Source organism: Rhineura floridana, chromosome 4, assembly GCF_030035675.1.
Source record: "Rhineura floridana isolate rRhiFlo1 chromosome 4, rRhiFlo1.hap2, whole genome shotgun sequence".
NCBI classification, from domain to species: Eukaryota; Metazoa; Chordata; class Lepidosauria; order Squamata; family Rhineuridae; genus Rhineura; species Rhineura floridana.
In genome coordinates this window covers 45,917,404-45,939,538 of record NC_084483.1, presented here as the reverse complement: position 1 = coordinate 45,939,538, position 22,135 = coordinate 45,917,404, and the positions used below count along the sequence as shown (strand labels likewise).

General features: G+C 41.5%; 1 protein-coding gene across 1 annotated transcript in view; it reads left to right on the top strand.

Moving 5' to 3' along the window:
• Window positions 1–22,135, top strand: part of CSMD1 (CUB and Sushi multiple domains 1) — a 1,745,606-nt gene that overhangs the window by 1,585,272 nt on the left and 138,199 nt on the right. The window contains exons 47-49 of the mRNA XM_061622907.1: window positions 6,011–6,199; window positions 6,978–7,124; window positions 20,843–21,031. Of these exons, the coding sequence (XP_061478891.1) occupies window positions 6,011–6,199; window positions 6,978–7,124; window positions 20,843–21,031 (525 nt within the window). The remainder of the gene's footprint in view (window positions 1–6,010; window positions 6,200–6,977; window positions 7,125–20,842; window positions 21,032–22,135) is intronic.

The following is a 22,135-nucleotide window of genomic DNA, read 5'->3' as shown; positions in this document are numbered from 1 at the left end:
CATGTACATCATTTTATTTTATTTTTGAAACACAAGTTTTCTGTTATACCAGATTTGCACAAAAGAAGTAAAAAATTATATATATATATATATATATATATATATGGGTATCACTTCAAGCCAGGAAATCTGAGGTCCGTTGTGGCCATGTGCACAGGTATTTGTTTAACTGTCCCAGCACACCTTTAAAAAAATTGAAATACAAGTTTTCTGATACACCAGAATTGCACAAAACAGCAGTCAAAAATTTGAAAAATGTGTGCAGCTCCAAGCCAGGTAAGGCTTTGGAGTCCCTCACATGAAAGTATCCCACTTCCCTCCCTCCCCTTTTCCTTTCCTGCCTCCTATACCTGCAAGGGCAAATTTTATTTTTATTTTTAATACAGCTGTTTTGTGCAAAAGCAGTTCTGCTCAAAAGAGCTGTTTAAAAAATAAAAATACTATGAACCTGCCTTCAGCAGCAACTGTTGGAATAAGACAGGCTGCATTCCTTCCTCTGGGCTGATGGAATCGGGCTGTGGTGACAGATGGCACCCAGAGAAACGTTACATGTTAAAATGCTCACCCGCACAATGCACTTCAGTGTGTTCATAATCAAGTAACATCCATATTATATTGGATTTTCTTCCCTTATCAGATTATCCATGGATCGGGAAAATCCAAATGTAAGAAGTCGGGAAATGCAGGCTTGATTGAGGAGGATGTTGTGTGGATGCCACACACAAAAAAAGATGCAAGCTTCTTCAAACCCACACTAATATCCAGTGTAGATAAGCTCTCATGCATGTGCTTGGTAGTGGTTCCTCACTGTTAAGCACATTGTGCTGGAGTGTTTGTGATTCTCAAGTGCATGCCAGGCCTTTCTGCATACCCAGTTCCCTGCTCCAAAACTGGCCTCATGCATCCTTCTGTTTTCTGTGTGGTATTTGGGTTCTTTTGTTAGGGAATGTGGCATCATTTTCAAAAGAATCTATTGACTCTAATAATTTGAATCCAGAAAGTCATAGTGTTTATTTGCAGCCAGACTTTTTCACACTTCAAGTTATTCTAATTTGTCTATCGCTTTCCATGCTAGCAAGCCTTCATGCGTTGCTAGTGCATAAGTACTTCTTCTTGCCAGTGTCCTGATGCCTTATTTTTCAGTCTATAACTGCCATTATGGTAAGGGCAAGCAGATCACCCAATCTCCATTGAAATAGGAATGAGAATGCCCTTGCACCTGAATGCCCCAGAGCAATGGCATACCTGGAAATGCTTATCCAATTGATTCCACACCCAAATCCAGCAGTATCCTGCCATTCAGTAATCGACAATACCAAAAGCCCTGTGACCATCCAGTCTAGTACCTACTCACGCCTCTAGAGTTTATAACCCCCTTTTCAGAAATCACCCTCTGATGCTTTTGTAGTAGACAACCTTGTGTTTTGTTTTTTTTAATATATAATTGCCCTCAGTTTCTTAAGTTCAGCAAGAAGTCTCGCTGGCAGAAGCTCTGCATGAGTCCCTCTTCAAGTTACATTCCTGCCCAATGGGAGGTGCACTGTGGCTTGGGAAAGCCTGATTTATTGAGACCTTCTGGAAATTTCCAGGTGTGTTCCTGTCCTTGTGACCCACCACCTTGCACTCCTGCGTGAGGGATGCCCCACTGTGACCTTGGAGTGTCTGATCTTCCCTTCTATAGATCTAACCTATCACCAAGGATTCCCCGTCTTCTGTCCATTGTCTAGCAGATTAAGGATCAGTAACAACCCCCCTTTCTCTCTTTTCCGCCCTCTTTCATCCTTGTCCTTTATCTCATTGCTTTTCTCTGACTCTGTCTCTCTCTCTCTTCACCCACCCCGCCACTCCTCTGCTCCTTCTTGAATAACCTTCTGATTTGTTCTTTGTAAGTAGGGTTCATGAATTGATGTTTCTTTTGCCTTTCTGTTATAGGCTAAATTCTGAAGTCTTGGTTCTGTTTTTCCTTCCCAGTAACCTTACAGTGATGCATCACTGTCTAGACCAGGGGTCCTAAGTTATGCATTTACGCACTACTAGCTCCTTTTAATTAGCCTAAGTTAGTTGTTTTCTGAGCCAGTTCTACTGGATGGATAACAGTCTGCCAGGCAGAAAAATAGACAGGGACTGTGGAGGCAAGTGATTCCTCTAGAACAGCCTTTCCCAACTAGTGGGCCACCAGATGTTGTTGGACCACAACTCCCATCAGCCTCAGCCAGCATTGCCAATGGTCAGGAAATATGGGAATTGTGGTCCAACAACACCTGGTGGCCCACTAGTTGGGAAAGGCTGCTCTAGAACCAGGCTAATTCATCTGTCACCCATTGTTCATAAGGAGCAACTCTGAGAACATGGGATCTGCTTTAAATGCTTGTCAGATGCATGTGTCACTGAGCAAGCATAGTAACACTCCTTGTTTTACTATTGAACCCTTAATGGTGGTGGTATTTTTTTAATCTACCTGTGTAGTATGCAACCATATTACAGTGAATTCAATGCTGTAATATAAAGTTACTTGTTTCCAAGATTGTGAAGTACCCAGAATGCTATATTCAAATATAAGAAATTAGAAGAAATAATTAGCATTATCTGATATAAGAAAATAGAAGAAATAGCATTATCTACCAGAATTGATGGAATAGTGCAAAGCATTAAGGGGAGAAAGTTATGAAAATGAAGGAGGAAAAACTGAACAAAGGCTGAGAAGTGAGATTTTTCACCAGACCACTTGCAAGTAGAATTGTATCTCTAATGAGCTTTGGGGACAAAGACCAGGTAAATGGAGCACTAAACAATGACAGATTGTGGGATGCAGTGTGTACTATAGCCCCTCCTTGCACAGATACTGGTGACATATTGCACTGAAAAAAATGTAGGCCTAAGCACCCGTCAAGGAAATCTAAAGGTAGTGAGGCATATATTGAATAACACCTTTTGAAGGCTATTAAGCCAGCCTTTTGTTTCTGTGTTTCTCATGGTCAGCTGTTTTTACTTACTCAGTGGTGTGCATTCTCCAGGCATCATTTGATTTTCTTTATTTTGTTATTTGGCTTTCCATTGTCCTCTCCCCCCCCCCGCCACCCCATCCTCACATCTTTTTGCCATCAGCTTCCTGGCATTTCAACAATAGTGCTTTCAGATGCAGGTGTGATAATTTCAGGGCTGTTAGTTAGAAGGCAAGCTGATAGTTAGGGTGGTGCTTCATAGAGATGTTTCTGAAATTCTCATCTGGATTTCTCCCTGGATTTTAGATCTGAGTTATTAGGCCTTGTTCCCCAGATAAAACAGGCAGAGCAATCCAAATGAAGGGAAGCTTGCGGGTATGGGGTGTCAGACCCCTACTCTGGGTCTAGTCTCATAATGGATCTCTCACACTGGCCCCAGCACAGGTCTCTCACGATCCCACTGCTAGGCGCCACCACCTGACACTCTGTAATGCAATACTGCCTTGAGACTGTGCCTTAGTCTCCTCCGCAGATTGCTACGTAGTGTCTGGGTGCACTTACAGGCCACAATCCCCTGTATCTTTCTGCCTTTAAAGATTACAGCCTTGGGTTGCTTTGGATTCCTGCTACTGTTACACTATACCTTCACCACTGCCACCATTGATACTGTTCCCAGCTTTGGTATTTGGTCTGCCCACCCTTCTGGTCTGTAATATCCCAGCCAAGGATCAGGCATGTTGTTAAAGCAAAACTATGTATTTATTAACACAAGGAATAAACAAGATTACTTTAAGTTCAGTCAATATGTGTGTGGTTACATATAATAATTTTCTCTTTATCTTAATCCTCTTAATCCTAAAACCTGCCTCAACACAAATCCACCCCTCCAAAACTGAGAACCAACAACAACAAACCAACCCCTCTCCAACTGTGATTCTCTCATTTATACCTTCAACCACCCAGATGCTCAGCCAATCACACCTCAGCATTCTTCAACATTCCAAGCCCTGTATTCCCCCCATCACTCACTCTACTTACCACATTTACCCTACAAAACTGACATTTACCATAATTACTGTACAACATTTACAGGGGCATCACATGGGGGTCTGGGGAGGAAGAGGTAGCAGAAAGCTCCATGGCATCCACTTGCTGCTCGGGAGCTACTAGCCTGGCTGAACACAGGCTCCATTGGGGGCTGCACGCGGGAGCCGGAAAGGAAGAGCTGCCTCCCAGATAGCCCTACCGGGGAGTAAGCATTCCCCATAGACGAACATTGCTATTTTTTTTCTCTGCCGACCCTTTTGTCGGCAGAATTTTTCTGCAGATTGGGACTTGAAGGAGTGCTCCAAGGGGGACTTGGATGCCACGTAAGTCCCCCCGTGGCTCCTCCTCCACCATGCCCCCGGAATACCCCAGTTTCGAGGCTTCTGCCGGCAGAGCCTGGTGGCACTGAGAGCCTGGTGGCACTGAGAGCCTGGTGGCACTGAGAGCCTGCCAACTCAGCCACGGGTTCTGCCACATCCAACTCTCCCCAGCCTAGCACAAATACTAGTTGGGTTATGCCCTAATGCACTGGGAAATTCCAGTATTCCATTTTTTTATTATTTTTAGATATTTTATAGACCTCTTTGTGCAGTTTGCAGCAGCTTCACTTCATTTATTTATTTATTTATATTCTTCCCAGAAGGAGTCCAGGGCAGCAAACAAAAACATTAAAAGCACTTTAAAGCATCTTGAAAACAAAAGACTAACACATATTAAAACAAAACATCTTAAAAACATCTTTAAAAACAACATTAAAAATTATGTCTTTTTCTAATCCTCCATCTACACTGTTGATTACAGTTCTATTAAGATTCTGTTATAGGGTATAACTTACACTGTGGAAGAGTCTATGTGTCTGTAAGACAGACACAAAAATAATCTAGATGCAATAATAGGTATGATTACACTACATTTTCTTTGATTTGGATTCCTGCATTGAGCAGGGGTTGGACTTGATGGCCTTATTCATTTCATTGGCGATCACTCATGGCCGAGTAAGATTGTCTTCCAAGATAAGGTCTTTAACGGTGGGTCCATAAGTGACTGTACGATTCTATTATTCTTTTTCATGATTTTATGTGCTCTTGTAACATCAAAAGGGCAGGAAGATACAAATAAACAAGAAGGGAAAGAAAGCTACAGCAAACTTCAATTCAAAAAGTAATTGTAGAAGTTCTCCTGGTTTGTCACAATCTAGGGAGATGTGATAACTTGAAAGAATGGGAGAAGGAAAGTGTCCCCAACCCTAAAGCTTCTGCATGGTTTTGCAAGGTTTCCCAACATTCTGTAGCAGTTGAACCTACTTTGTGCAACAAGTTGCTCAGTGAGGAGCCTGACCAGAGATAGTAGTTGGATAAAGCCAGACAGGGCTCTATGTGAATGATGTTCTATACTGAAGATTTTCTGATGTGTTTCATATCATTATAATATCTGGTTTTATAAATCTAACAGCTGGTTTGAAGTGCATTCCTTCTCATGCATACACAGGATCTGCATGATTTTATTTATTTTATTTTATTTATTTTATTTTATTTATTTTTATTTAGCAAGGTTAATCAAAAAATATCTCTAAGCCCTTTGCATAAAATAATAGAAATCATTTAGAAATAGTGGTAAATGTTTCAGTTCTTACAACAACCAGCTGAGATGGAAACAGTTAAGGAAGCCTGATAGGTGCCACTACCAGCTGTTCTTTCTGTGGAGGCAATGTTAGGGTCTTGCTTCTCTCTTCCTGGTCTTCACCCTGATAGAATTGCTGTAATCATGATTGAAACAGATGCAAATTATTTCCTTTATAAAGAAGTTTTCCATTCTGCTTTCCTTCTGTGTAGGATGGGAAAGAAGACAACTGATTCCACTTCAACATGCTATAAATTCCAATACTGGACTGAAAGGGCTTTCTTTATACCTGTAATAGTAATTATTAAAAAAAGAAAATATGCAAAAACAACCACTATTTTTCATTTCTGTTTCTTTTTGTCTCCCCCCCCTCTCTCCTCCCTCCTCCATCCATTTTATAGCACAATGCCCAGCAAATGAAGTCCTCACAGATTCATCTGGAGTAATTCTTAGTCCAGGTTACCCGGAGAACTACCCCAATTCACAAACCTGTTCCTGGACTCTAAAAGTTGAACCAAATTATAATATCTCTATCTTTGTAGAAACGTTTCAAAGTGAAAAACAGTTTGATGAGCTGGAAATCTTTGATGGTGAGGAGAACTTTATTTGTTGTTGATTCAATAATCTATGTAGGGTGAATGAAACTATTGCCAATTGGTGTAGCATATGATACTACATTTTAATGCTAGGCAAAAAGGGGGGAAACGTTTTACATTCTTCCCTTTTAGGTGATTATTCTTGTCATTTTGGGAGCGGGTATGAAACTGTCACAATGGACAGATGCCAAGAAAATAGGGAATTGAATCTCCATTGCCAAGAGAACTGGGCCAACACTTCCTCCTCTGATTTGGTCATTCATCTTACCTTTAAATATGAGGTGGCTGAGGCTTTTTTCCACGTGTTCTAACTTTAAAAAACAAAACAAAAGCCTTGCCATAACACAGGCAGTGGCTTGATGGTGTTCAGCATCCCAGCAGCATTCATGGGGCATTTTATCAAGCCAAGCTACTGCTTGAAGCAGTGGCAAGATTTTTTTTTTCTAAAAAAGAAAAGAAAGAAAAAATCCTACTTTATCTTTAAAGGCAAGACCATCATCCAAAACAAATTCTTATAACTTTCCTCTGTATAACCAAAGATTAATCCAGTCTTCAGAGGGCATCCCCCCCCCCAAAAAATATAAAAATCACTGGGCCAAATGTTTTGGCTCCGCATTAATACCACACTCTTTCAATATACTTTCAGTTAGGATAAAATACTCATGTAAGCAGCATGATTGGTCTATTGTAACTAGTTAAAGTTTGAGTATTTCCTAAAAGGATTACATATTAATCTTTGTCATTATTGTTATTTTTTGTATATTTTCTATAGGTTCTTCTGGACAAAGCCCTTTGTTGGTTGCTTTGAGCGGAAATCACACTGGACAACTTAACTACACAACCAAATCTAATCAGTTGTATCTGCGTTGGTCAACTGACCATGCAACGAGTAAGAAAGGATTCAAGATACGTTATTCAGGTTAGTAGCCATGCCCTAATCTTAGAAGGGTGGCGAACCCTCAATGTGGCTCTTGAACTGAAAAAGTACACACACATATATTAGGATTTTTATGAGTAAGTAAAGAAAACAAATGCAAACAAAAGAGAGAGAGGATATCAGTGAAATATATGTATATAATTCTATCCCATAGGTACATATCAGAAATAGTCTATATTCCATTTTATTCATATATGACAAATTTCCAAGGATATAGCAGACATTAGCTGAAGAAGATTCTCACGTACATAATAAAATTCCACCATGTCATGAAAAATGTCCAGAGTTTCAATTCCCTATAGAGATCACAAATTAGGAATGATTTTTTTCTAAAATGGCAATACAACACATTTCTGTACCAAATTGCAATGCCCAAACTATGCAGTGTTTTCCAACTGAAAAGGTTTAACCACCCTGGTATATATGGGTATTGTAATTAATTCTACTATCAATATTAGCTTATAGCTAGTTGGTTACAATTAAAATTGTGAATCTAAGCCCATTTACTTGGTTATAAGTACCACCAAAACTAGTTGCACATTCTTCTAAGTAGTTGTGTTTCAATTGGACTGACAACCTTCCTTGCATTGAATTGTGGGTTCTGGTGTTCGAATATATTGATACTTCAGTAGCTGTTCAACTTTCAATGTGTCCATAAAATCAAGACAGTTATTGACTGCTGTCAGGCCCCTTCCTGTGGTCACCGCCTTGTCACGGTCCCACCTCAGGGTCCTGGTCTCTTATCGGTTCTCTCACCGACTCTAGCAAAGATCTCTCAAGATCCCACTGCTAGGCAGCACCACCAGACACTCCCTGTAAACAATATTGCCTTGAGACTGTGTCTTAGTCTCCTTCTGGCTTATTGATACATTGTGTCTGGGTGCATTTGCAGGCCACAACCCCCCTGTATCTTTGTGCCTACAAAGAATACAGCCCTGGGTTGCTCTGGATACCTGATGATGTTACACTATCTCTTCACCACTGCCACCATTGATACTGTTTCCTAACCTTGGTATATGCCCTGCCCACCCTTCTGGTCTGTGTAAACCCAGCCAAGGATCAGGTGTTCTGGTAAACCAAGAAATATTTATTTATATACACAGGGAATAACAATATTACTTAAAGGTATAGTCAACAAGCATGTGGTTTCATAAGATGTGTTACTCTTTATGTTTCTAGTTGTCAATAACCTGCCTCACTACTCGCCTAATCCAAGCCACCCAACAAAAGCCTCCCAAAACCAACCAACCCCCGAACTCCCTCTCAATTGTCATCCTCTCATTTATACCTTCAGACATTCAAGTGCTCAGCCAATCATAATACAACACTCATCAACATTCCAACCCATGTACTCCCCCCTCTCACTCAGTCTACTTACCACATATACTCTAATAAACCCGCACTTACCATATTTACAGTATTATATATATACAGGGATATCACAACTGCCACCCAGTGAAGTTATTGTTTCCATGATAACAAAGGATACCACACATACTTAACATAAAATATATATTATTATATATTATGTTAATATATATATTAACCTCTGTTTGGTTAATCACAATTACGTGTTTATATATATATATATATAAACATATATATATGTTTTTATATATATATATATAAATTCTGAGTAAATGTAAAGAGGTGCCTGTCCATGGTTTCTTTTAACATCCCCTTGTGCCTGAATTTTTATAAAGATATAAGAAACTGCATAACTCTATGGAGCCAGAAAACCAGTGGTACTAGAATCTGACCAGTACATTGAGCTACAACTTCTGGTTGGTCTTCCAAAGAGAAAAAGACCTTTCCCAGTCCTGCTACCTATTAACTGCCATGGATCAATCTCTTTGTGCAACTCATAGAATCATAGAATAATAGCGTTGGAAGGGGCTTCAACCCACTGCTCAATGCAGAATCCAAATTAAAGCATATCTGACAAATAGCTGTCCAGTTGCCTCTTGAATGCCTCCAGTTAGGAAGTTTTTCCTGATGTTCAGCCGAAATCTGGCTTCCTGTAACTTGAACCCTGTATTTATTTATTGTTTGATTTGTATCATTCCCTTCCTCCCATGTCCTGCACTCTGGGATGATCGAAAAGAGATCCTGGCCCTCCTCAGTGTGACAAACTTTCAAGGACTTGAAGAGTGCTATCATATCTCCCCTCAATCTTCTCAAGTCTAAACATGCCCAGTTCTTTCAGTCTTTCCTCATAGGGCTTTTTTTCCAATCCCCTGAACATCATTGTTACCCTCCTCTGAACCTGTTCCAGTTTGTCTGCATCCTTCTTAAAGTGTGGAGTCCAGAACTGCACAGTACTCAAGAAACCAGTGCCATCATTTCCATGTGATTTGGAAACTATACTTTTGTTAATGCAGCCTAAAATAGCATTTGCCTTTTTTGCAACCATACCTCATGGTTGGCTCATACTTGGTTTGTGACCAATAACAATTCCAAGGTCCTTTTTGCATGTAGTATTGCTGAGCCAAGTATTTTCCCATCTTACAACTGTGCATTTGGTTTCTTTTTCCTAGGTGTAGAACTTTGCATTTATCCCTGTTAAATTTTATTCTGTTGTTTACAGCCCAATGCTCCAGCCTATCAAGATCACATTGAATTTTGTTTCTGTCTTCTGGGGTATTAACTATCCCTCCCAGTTCTGTGTCATCTGCAGATTTGATAAGCATTCCCTACACTTTCTCATCCAAGTAATTAATACAAATGTTGAAGAGCACTGGGCCAGGACTGAGCCCTGTGGTACACTGCTCGCCCCCCAGTTTGATAAGGAACTATTGATAAACACTCTTTGAGTACAATTCTGCAGCCATGGGACCTTACTTATCATTGTTCTGAGTTTATCAAAATCAGCTTTCCTGAAGTCCAGAGTATATGTATGGCTTCTCTCAGATTTTGCTTCCTTTAAAATCAAGAACTCAAGTATAACATGGTCACTTCCCCTAGAGTTCCTGTAACTGCCACTTCATCCACTAAGTAATCTCTGTTGGTTAGAATCAAGTCAAGGATAGCTGCTCCTCTGGTTCTTTACTCCACTTTCTGTAGGAGAAGGTTATCAGCAACACAGGTCAGGAATTTCTTGGAGGAGTCATGTTTGACAGAATTTGTCTCCCAACAGATATTGGGGTAATTGAAGTCCCCCATTGCCACTACATCATGCCTCCTTGAAACATCGGAAATTGCCACTTTCAAAAGTTTCATCCTCATCTTCTCCTTGATTGGGTGGTCTGTAGCAGACTCCAACCACCATGTTCTTTTTATTCCCTGCCCCATTTATTTTAATTGAGATGCTCTTGAAGGGGCGACCAAGCTCATCCTCCTGTATTTCTGTGCAGGGATATATATATTTTAAAATATAGTGCAGCTCCTTCAATTGTTGTATTCTAGTCCTGGAAGCTATCCCACCAAGTTGCAGTTATACCTATCAGGTCATATTTACCCTCCTGTATTAACAGTTCAAGTTTGTCCTGTTTGTTTCCCATATTATGGCTATTAGTATATAGACATTGAAGACCATGTGATTTATGGTCTGGCTCCCTTCCTACATTTTTATGAAGTCTATTATTGGTCCCCATTAGAGCTGTTCTCTCAGTTCCTGTTGTTGTGCATAAGCCTTTGTCAGTTGTTATCTCCAAGTTTATGTCTCTCTCCTTCATAGGATTCAGTTTAAAGCCCTTCTGATGAAGTTTTCCATGCTGTAGCCAAACATGTTCTTCCCAATCCTCGAGAGGTGCAACCCATCACTTGCCAGCAGTCCATCTTCCAGGAAGTGTAGCCAGTGATCCCAGAATCCAAATCTCTTGTGTCAACTCCACCTTCGTAGCCAGTCATTCACCTGGAGTATTTTTCTTTCCCTTTCTACTCCTAAGTACTGGAAGGATGGATGAGAAAACTGGGCCCCAATGTCCTTGTTTTTCCTTCGCAGAGCTTCAAAGTCTGCTGTGTTTTTGTCGTAGCTCTGCTGGGCAAAATTATTTGTTCCCACATGGATGAGAAGAAAGGGATACATGTCAGTGGGCTTTATGAGTGTTGGCAACCCTTCTGTCACATATCTGATCCTTCCTTCTGAGTGACAGCATACCTGATGAGTTCATGGGTCTTCTCGGCATACTTGGGTTTCGGTCCTACTCCTTTGTTTTATTTCTGACCTACAGCCTTGCACAAATATACCAATCTGGGCTTATTATGTGCAGACCAAGCCTTGCGTACCTCTCCTTAGTCTGCTTGCTGTCACCCCCCTCCTTCCTTCCTGATACACCAAGATTGAAGACTTCCTCAGTTAATTAACCTGTTTCTTCTGAATTGGGAAACAATTTCAGAAATGATTTCTGAAATGGGAATACCACGATCAGAACAAACTAGCCTCTGAAACCACAGTTTACGATCCCATATATGTTTTCCCCCTCCTCTGATTGTGAAAGTTTACCAGTTTACAAGTAAGGGAAAATTATAGTTAACTGTCCCAAGAATGGAGGACAGAAGGGTATGTATGAGGACAAAGTTTGCGGACTCAAGGCTTGTTCATATCTCACCAAGCTGTGATATGTACATCCGAACCAGGCCTCAGCTTTTTCCTCTTCTAATAGTAACAATGATGCAGAGTTGTTGAGTAGCCAGTTTGTAACCAAAATTTGAATGCCGTACCTGCACTTCTGTAGTGATTCAAGATAATCTGACTATTGCTGTATATCTACAAAAGTCCTCCCTTTACTTCCAGACAGTAAGAATGTGAATAAAACAGGTACCCTAAAGGGTTAACTGAAGGTTGGTGAGATCAAAGGAATAATGGCCTTTATCGATGAAATTAGCCTATCAGGTACAGAATGAACCATTCCATGGAAGTGCATGTTGCATTAGCTTAAACTTAATAAATATTTTGCATTCTAAATTTTATTAAAAAATCAAGTGAAGTAAATACAACTTTAAAAGAATCTTGTGCACTGGTAAATCTGGAAATCAATGTGGTATACATATTGTTACAATATATGTATTTCAAGTGTAATTAATTTTACACTTGTGCCCACAGCGTGGAGCAGGATGGGGCACGAGAGCAAGAACTATGCATAGACTGAAATGGAGTTCAAAATGGCACAGTTTTTACTGATTACCATTTGGGACACAGATCCAGACATTGGACAGCCCAACTGTTCCCCAGTATTATCATCAGCCCTCAAGCGAGAGAGAATGTTGATGGGGATAGCAGGAATCTCAGGCCCACCTGTCATGTGAATCAATACAATGGGCCAATCCTGCAAGCTGGGTGTGTGGCAGGCATGTCAGCCCCCCAAGCTGGGCTTGGATATTATCTTTGTTATGGATTCAGCTGAATGTTACCAGCAGCAAGAAGCAGCTGTGACAGAATAAATATATAAATATTCAGTTAAACAACATACCAATATTCCTATGAGGAAGACAAAAACCATGCACTTGTTGAAATCAGTCATGAAAAGCAGGTAAAACTCCTTTCACACCCCATCACCTGGCGGCCAAGCTTTCTCCATAGTAAAGTAACAAACACTACAGCAAGGGTGGGGAAATTCCCCCGGGATTTATTATTTATGTATTTATTTAAGGCATTCATATACTGTTTTGGTTTAATTTGACCCTTCTTCCAAGGAACTTAGGAAAGCATACATAATGTTCTGCATGTATCCATCACCATATCAGTTTTAACCTCAAAATTGTGACTGGCCCAATCAGAGAGCTTCGTGGCAGAGTGGAGATTTGAACTAAGGTTTCCACAATTCTAATATGATACTATAAGCTAAACACTAGACCACAGTGGCTTGCTGGCATGGTCTTCCTCACTCTGATTGGGTTATGACAGATAAGGGAATCAAGTGCAGCTCTGTACCTTATGGTAACTTCCCTCTACATGGAAACTTAACCAACGGGTGTGCACATGTTTTACACATATGAGTTAAAAATTGGTTCCAAGATGTTGAGTTCTTGTCTTTAGTAAATTAATTAATTAATTAATATCCCTTCCTCCCAGCAGAGCCCCAGGGCGGCAAATAAAAACACTAAGAACACTCTAAAATATCATAAAAACAAACTTTAAAATATATTAAAACAAAACATCTCTAAAACATACACTAAAACAAAACATCTTTAAAAACATACTTTTAAAAAAGCTTTAAAACCATCTCAAAAAGCAATTCCAAATCAGAAAGACCCAGAAGAGCAAGAGTAAATATTTTGAGGTTCAACCAGTGGTCTGTTCAAATATTAATGTTTATATATTTTATTATTGAACAAATAGTTTTTCCCCTTTCTTTGAAAGCTTAGAATTAATAACTTATGCTTCTGAATGTTGAGAATTTGCAGAGGAAATATATTTTCCTGCATTGTTAACTTTTAGGGTCCAAACATAAGTAACCTTGTAAATGGGGAAAGCACATTGGGAGAAGAGCTCCCAGTAAACGTTCTCCTTTTTCACTGACAGCACGTCCTGAAAGGCTGCATAGTTCTCCCCATGTCTGTTAAGTTTTTCATCTGATGTAGGAGAGACAGCCAGCATGAGAAAGGAATAACAGCAAGCAGCCGAGTAAGCAATTGGGCCTGAATCTTAATGAGGGAAGGCAGCAGCATGAAAAATGGGAAAGAAACCAGGGGCTCAAAAAGGCTATTGATGCTATGGCAGCTGTGACTGAGCCAGCAGGCTGCCTCACAACTATCAGCCTATTGTAATGATTTACTGCCTTTCTGCTTCCCTCCCTGTTCCTCCAACCATGACTTTGTACAAGGTTTGGCAAATAGCAGATGTCTGGAACATTTTGTCAAGTTTGGTAAAGTTTTCTTCTATAATGTCTTCTAAAATGGAAGCTGTTGTAAAACCATAATCATTTTCATCTTTGCCACCACAAAATGCTCACATGGACCCAAGCCTATAAGGAAAACAAATACGTTTATATCAACGGCTTGTCCTAGCTTCCACTCACCAGTACAGTCCTATTTAGCGAACTGTCTTATGCAAAGTCAGATCACTGTCCACGTAGCTCAGTACTGTCTACACCAGCCTTCTCCAACCTGGTGTCCCCCAGGTTTGTAATCTAACATATCTGGAGGACAGCAGGTTGGGGAAGACTGGTCTGCAGTGATTGGCAGAAGCTCCCCAGGGTTGAAGACAGAGGTATTTCCCAGCCTTGCTTGGTGATTAAACCTGGGACCTTGTGCATACAAAGCATGTCCTCTACCACTGAGCTGTAGCCTTTCAAAATGGGTTCTATCAGGGCTGCTTATGTCTACACCATTGAACTGCAAAACGGTATATATTCCCTTTCAGGTTTTTCTCTCGTATGCCTGTGAAGATAAGCTTGCAAATATGTAGGTAAAATCTGGTATAAGCCCTCAAGACAGAAGGGGAGAAGCCAAACTTCCTATCTGTGATTAGGGGTGGGGGTTATCTGTGATCAGGGTAGAAATTAAGTGATATCCATAGCTCTTGGCTGAAGCACAATAAATTATGCAGATTTGACAAACATATCAATCAGTAATCTTAATTCCCATCTGTGAGTGATGGAGCCACCGCCATTTCCAAACCCCTGCTGCTCATGCTGGCTAGCTTGGAAGATTGGAAGGGAGAGAGGCCCAGGTTGTGCCCATTGCCAGTAGCTGGAGTGGCTTAGGATCCAGCCAATCCTTGGCTAGCCCACCTTCACTCCTTCCTCTCTTCTCTCTGCCCCAGAAACAGCCCATTTCAGGGTTTCCACTGGATACACTGGTGGTAGCTTCTGCACATCTACACTTTTGGTAGGCATACAGGGAAACTCCATGGTGGCGAGGCCCCCTGTTGCTGGAGCCCAGGACAGCCAAGATGTGTCTGGCAGCAGGATACCTTTGATACATTGAAACCTAGTCCAGGGTGCTGGATCAGTTGTTTGCATCACTCTGTTATTCAGGAAACAGAGTATGTTTTTTCTTGGTGAGATTTTTCTCCCCTAGGTGCAGAATATATACACAGTATTGTAATGATGCATGAAAGTGTTTAGGTTGGAAACTTTGTCTTATATATTGTTGCGTGCCACCCCAATCTCCCAGCGGTGAGATTTCCAGTGGTCCCTGCTCTCACCCAGGGTTTGGTTTCTTTGGGAAGAAGGTCAGCAGACGCTGTGGAGTCTTTAGGAAATATAGTTTGTTTATTTACACACATTCCAACCTGAGCTTAGGATGGAGGGGTTCAAGGCATCAGCAGTCCAATATCCAGCTTTTCCATCAGGGTCACAGGAGGCATCCCAAAGCCATGGTGCAGAGAGCCAGTCTCTCTGCCTGCCTCCAGTTCCCAGCCTTTTTCAGACACAACTCACTACACAAGCCTCTCCTTGGCCCCAGGAGGGGGGAGGGAAGGCTCTTCTGAAGAGTTTCAATGACAAAAGGATCTCTCTGGCCCATTCACCAGTTGATGGGCACCTGATAGACCCATTAACCCACCTGACCACTCTATTAGATTAACAAAAGAAACTCATCTGATCAGCAGAGTCAGTTTCTCACCCCCAGGCGTAAGTCTCCAAATCAGAGGCAGGGAAGGGGACTCATAGAAATTATCCATCTCAGCTCCCAAACCCATAACAATATGTTTATTCAGAAGTATATCCCACAGAGTTCAATGAAGGTTACTTTCAAGTAAGCATGTTCAGGATTGCAGCCTAATCCAAAATGCAACGTTTCTTAACAAATGTACATGAGCAGAATAGCGGGGCTATGAAACGTTAAAGGAAAATGCCAGTCTGAACGACAGGGCCTTGTCTGAAAGTTTGACTGTGCTGCTGTGAATGTGCGGCACTATAGACCAGGGAGATAAACAGGAGTGTTTTTTAGTTTTCCCTTAGGCAATTTACTGTGTTGTTCTGACAGCCCTCGTGCATAGTCAGTCCCACCTTATTATGCAGGCAGTTACTGACTGCGGTTTAGAAAGAGGTTTTTTTTCATATAGAGGGAGAAAAAATTGCAACAAGGAAATGAAGTGAAAAAATGACACTGTTAGGACAGGATGTTGCTCTCAAACTCTGTAATTGGGAGAATCCCTAATTCAGAAGAGAGAGAAAATATTTGTATTTTCTCCGTATAAATTACTAAGAAGAAATTGTACATGCCTACACAAGGAGGCAAACCAATATCCTGGGGAAAGGACCTCAGGGCCAAGCAACAGGCCTCTCTATCTAGCCCTTGGGACTCTCCCCAGGCCACACCCCTCGCTGGCTTGCTCCGACCCCTCACAGTTCTTTTGTGTGGTTGGAATGTGTCCTTGAACTGTAAGAATGTCACTTACTTGACTGGATGGAGAGATGTAGAAACCTTTGGCTTTGCAGCAGCTGGACTGTGGCCTACTGTTAAAAGATAAGAGTCACATCTGCTTCCACTCAACACTGGCATGCAGCCCCTGGAAAGTTGCTCATGAGGAAATGTGGCTCTTGGGCTGAAAAGCTTTTCCACCCTGGTAGATGCACTTATCTGAGATTAACTCGCATTGAATTTACTTGGACTTTTATTTATTTATTTGTTTGTTTGTTTGTTTATTATTTGATTTATATCCCGCCCTTCCTCCCAGCAGGAGCCCAGGGCGGCAAACAGAAGCGCTAAAAACCATTTAAAACATTATAAAAACAGACCTTAAAATACATTAAAACAAAACAATGTTAAAAACATTTTAAAAAAACCTTTAAAAACATCTTTTAAAAAAGGGTTAAAATATATTATTAAAAAAAACATTAACAAGCAATTCTAACACAGACATAGACTGGGATAGGTCTCAATTTAAAAGGCTTGTTGAAAGAGGAAAGTCTTCAAAAGGTGCCGAAAAGATAGCAGAGATGGCACCTGCCTAATATTCAAGGGGAGGGAATTCCACAGGGTAGGTGCCGCCACACTAAAGGTCTATTTCCTATATTGTGCAGATATATGGTATCTGCAGGAGGCCCTCACCTGCAGAGCACAGTGGTCAGCTGGGTGTATAAGGGGGAAGACAGTCTCAGGTATCCTGGTCCCGAGCTGTATAGGGCTTTGTACACCAAAACTAGAACCTTGAACTTGGCCCGGTAGCAAATGGGCAGCCAGTGCAATTCTTTCAGCAGCAGGGTGACATGTTGGCGATACCCTCTCCCAGTGAGAAGTCTCGTTGCTGCATTTTGCACCAGCTGCAGCTTCTGGACCAACCTCAAGGACAGCCCCACATAGAGCACATTACAGTAATCTAGCCTGGAGGTTACCGGTGCACAGACAACAGTGGTCAGGCTATCCCGGTCCAGAAATGGTCACAGCTGTCTTACCAGCTGGAAAAAGGCACTCCTAGTCATGGAGGTCACCTGGACCTCTAGCGACAAAGATGGATCCAGGAACACCCCCAGACTACGGACCTGCTCTTTCAGAGGGAATATGACCCCATCCAAAGCAGGCAACTGACCAATTATCTGAAGTCAGGAACCAACAACCCACAGTGCCTCCATCTTGCTAGGATTCAGACTCAGTTTATTGGCCCTCATCCAGCCATAAGTCTAAACTTCACCAGGAAGTGATCTGACCATGACAATGGGGTGACATCCACCACCCCATCTCCAGACCACCCCTTCCTCCATCTGGAGCAAAAACCAAGTCGAGGGTGTGCCCTGCCCTATGTGTTGGGCCATTAATGACTTGAGACAGCCCCATGGTCGTCATGGAGGCATGAAGTCCCAAGCCAGCACACTAGAGGCAGCCTCAGCATGGACATTGAAATGACCCAGCACTATCATTCTGGGTTCCTCCAACAGCACAGTCCACACGGCCTCTGCCAGCTCAGTCAGAGAAGGTGCCGGGCAGCAGGGTGGACGATACACCAGCAGCAACCCTAGTTTACTGTCTCCTCGGCCTGACACCAGGTGTAGGCCCTCACAGCAGCTCCAAGACAGAGTGGTTTCCTGGTGACAAAGATGGAAGTTCTGTAGACCACAGCAACTCCTCCCTCCCCCATCCCTGCAGCCTGTGCTGTTGTTGCACCGAGTATCCAGGTGGGCAAAGTTGGGTCAGATCAACTCCTCCCAGCTCACCCTCCCAGGTCTCGGTAATGCACACCAAATCGGCACCTTCATCCACAATCAAATCATGGATGAGAGTGGATGAGCAACGAGGAACCCATCCATGAAAGGAGTGGCAGCAAGGAACAAGGTGCAGATAGCCTTGCCCTCGTCTTCTATGGTAATTCACCACCTCCCCATGGCTATATTTCCCTCTGCCCATAATCACTGAAACTGGGGTGGCATCACCCATGTTCCTCCGTACTAAGACTCCTCCTAAACTCCTGATATGGACCCAACGCGAGCCCACCAACAAAGCCTGCCAGAGCCAATTATCCCAGAAGGCCTCTGCGAGAATTGGGAACAGTCATACCCATTCAAACTTTTTCACACAGAGCCCATCTACTCCTCCTCCTGTCTCACACCCAGGGACAGCCAGCCTTCTGCCAATTACAGACTCTGAAGGCATCTGGCAACTTTGTCCTATCATTCAACTGTGGAGGCAGAGCACAGACGCCATGGCTAGTAGCCACTGATTGCCTTATCCTCCATGGATTTGTCTAATCCTCTTTGTACTCGCGAAGGATATCACTTGCACTTTCAATAACTAGTTAATTTTTCCTCTCACTTAACAACTCAGATCCTCTCAGTTAAGATTGGCTGTTCTCTTTCATATGAGTCCTTCATCCTATACAGCCCCTTCACCATCCAGCCTGAAAATTGCTTATCCTTATTATACAGCCATGACAGTGGCTGTATACTATAGCCAGCGTGGATTTTTCACATTCCGTAATGTTAAATTGAAAATACCCCCCATGCCATTCTGAGGCTTCCCATAAGCTCATTTCAAAATAAAACCTTACCAAACTTACAGTCCTGAACTCAGAAACGCTTGCTTAACAACCCTCTCAATTTTCATGGCGATACACAAAACAGTCTGAGAGGATAGAGAGTTCAAAGTCTAAAAAGAGAGAAAAAAAACCCCAGAGCCCTTTTGGACTTTTTTCTCTGAAAGTTCTCATAATCTGTTGAAATTCATTGAAAATCAGTCATGTTCACAGAGTACCTATAATCCTAACACTGACCTTGCCCCATACTCTGACCTTCATCTTCTGCAGTTTAATTTTTTTTTTAAAAAAAAGCCTGGCTGATTTTTAATTGAAGCCAATGATAATGCGGACCATGCTCAGTAAGAACCAACTGTCACTGTTCTAAAAGCCTCACATCTGCTGAGCTTGGCTAATCGGGGCCACACCCACACCAGACTTGATTTCACTTTAGACCAGCCTTTCCCAACCAGTGTGCCTCCAGATGTTGTTGGACCACAACTCCCATCAGCCTCAGCCAGCATTGCCAATGGTCAGGAAAGATGGGAGTTGTGGTCCAACAACATCTGGAGGCACACTGGTTGAGAAAGGCTGCTTTAGACAGTCATGGCTTCCCTCAAAGAATCCTGGGAAGTGTAGTTTGTGAAGGGTGCTGAGAGGATACTCCTATTCCCCTGAGAGAATGGTTTAACAGTCAGCCACTCTGATTGAAGGTCTGTGAGAGGAACAGGGTGTCTCCTAGCAACTCTCAGCACCCTTTTGAAGACTTTCCTCTTTCAACAAGCCTTTTAAGTTTATTTATTATTTATTTATTTATTAAATTTCTATACCGCCCCATAGCCGAAGCTCTCTGGGCGGTGCACAACAGTCAAACATAAAAATACAATAGGTCACATATAAACAAATTTAAAAACTTTTTAAAAACTTTAAAATTATAAAATACCCAGAAGAATCAAGACAGTTTTCAGAATCAAGACAGTTTGAGAAGACCCTTTTCCTTGTTGTCACCCTCCGAGCTTCCCTATGGGTAGGTACCCGTAGGAGGGTCTTCGATGTAGAGCGTAGTGTACGGGTGGGTTCATATCGGGGGAGGCGTTCCACCAGGTATTGTGGTCCCATGCCATATAAGGCTTTATAGGTTAAAACCAGCACTTTGAACCTGGTCCGGAAACATATAGGCAGCCAATGCAAGCGAGCATAGGTTCAGCCCCATCTTCCCAATCGTCTGATTGGCATAACTGCAAATGGGTTGCATCCAGTACCCCAGCTCTTGCTAGGGAGATTGTAGAAGGGGGATCCCTCATTCTTTCCTTCCTTCTGTACCCCCAAAGACCTTTCCTGAGGGGCTCCTCCCTTGGGAGAGCAAAACCCAGTGATCTGATTATTTATTTATTTATTTAAGGCACACACACACACACACACACACACACACACAAGTACGCATGCAGCAAGCAGCCAACTACTGTACATTCATACAATAAGGTCATTGAGCATTTTAACACATGAGGCATATATGAGGCTTAAACAAATGTTTGCCCGAAGCACTTGGAAATGCAAATGTAGAAAACATAGCTTAGGTCAAATGCACATTAGAATTACAATATCTCTTCTAATTTCTATTGGACATCACTGATCACATAAATTGCACAAGAGAGGCTCAAAAGCATATTAAATTTAACATGCAAAAACATCCTGCTGCTTATTTACAAACAGTAGAAGCAGGTTTTGAGTGCAGTATTATTTTTAAGTGCCTTTCATATGGATTCTGTTTGTGAGGAAAGAGCTTGAGTTAATTATCTTTCAAGCCATAACCAAACATTACATTTTATTTAGTTCATTGGTTTGCTTACACTTTGTTCCCATATAGCTCCTTACTGCAGCTTAAACCATATTGTGAAGAATGGTGAAATTGTAAATAAAACCAGTGGCACAGCTGGCAGCATCGTTCACTATTATTGTAAACCTGGATATAGAATAATTGGCCATAGCAATGCAACTTGCAGACATCATCCAAATGGCATGTATCAGTGGGATTTCCCCCCTCCTCTCTGCCAAGGTAAGACTTCATGTTGTTGTTGTTTTAAAAAAAACCCTTGACATTATGGTATCATGGATTTTATTTATTTATTTATTCAATTTATATCCCACCATTCTTCCCAGAAGGAGCCCAGGCAGCAAACAAAAACAACTTTAAGAACATCTTTTAAAAACAATTTAAAAACAATTCCAGCACAGACGCAAACTGTACAGCTTTTAAGAGTTGAGGAAACCCTTGCCTTTAGTCCTGGTTCCTTAGAGGCAACCACAGTATCCCTTTACACTACTGAAGTATGCACAGAGGTGGAGTAAACTCCAAGAACTGCCTCCATCTGATTCTGCTGACAGCTATTTAATATGAGAAACTGACATGAGAATGCTGTGTTCATAAGTGAAAAGTTAATGTAGCTATTTGAATGCACAAGAGAAAATAGTGCTTTCACTGCTGCAGTTCCTACTGAAGAAATATGCATGTAAAGCCATTGTGCAGTTTAAATCTCAGCTTGTCTCTTCAGGCTTGAGAATGGCTATGGCTATATCAAACTTTTCTTGCACACTGTGCACATATGCATTGAGAGTCATAATACTGAGAATATCCCATTTCAACTGTCCAACATGCCTTGTTATATTATATTGTCTTGAAGTCCTTACAACAGGTCTGTGAAATCTGCCACAATTATTTTTCTCATTTTGTAGATGGGTGACTTGTGGTTTGTTTAAGGCCACCTAGGTTTCAGCTGGCATTTTCTAGATCACATCTTACTTGCTTTAAATTATGGGCATAGTATCACACACACATACATACACACTCCCCGAATTCTTACACAAAAGCATTTTATCCGCTAGGAAAACAAACAAATCCTCTTTGAAATGAACTAGCACAGACATATGTAATTATTTGTCCATTTCTTGGAGAATTTTTTCCAAAGTAGACCCTTTCATTATATTTGAAGTATCAGTACAACTGATTCCATTGTGTTTAATTTGTAATTAAGCATCAAAATTGTGCAGTAAATAGTGATTGAAAACTAATTTTAGAACATGGCGCAGTTCATTTCTGTGTCTCTTCTATAACAGTTTTTTTCCAGTTTTCATAAGAACATATTTCTAACTTGGGTTAAGC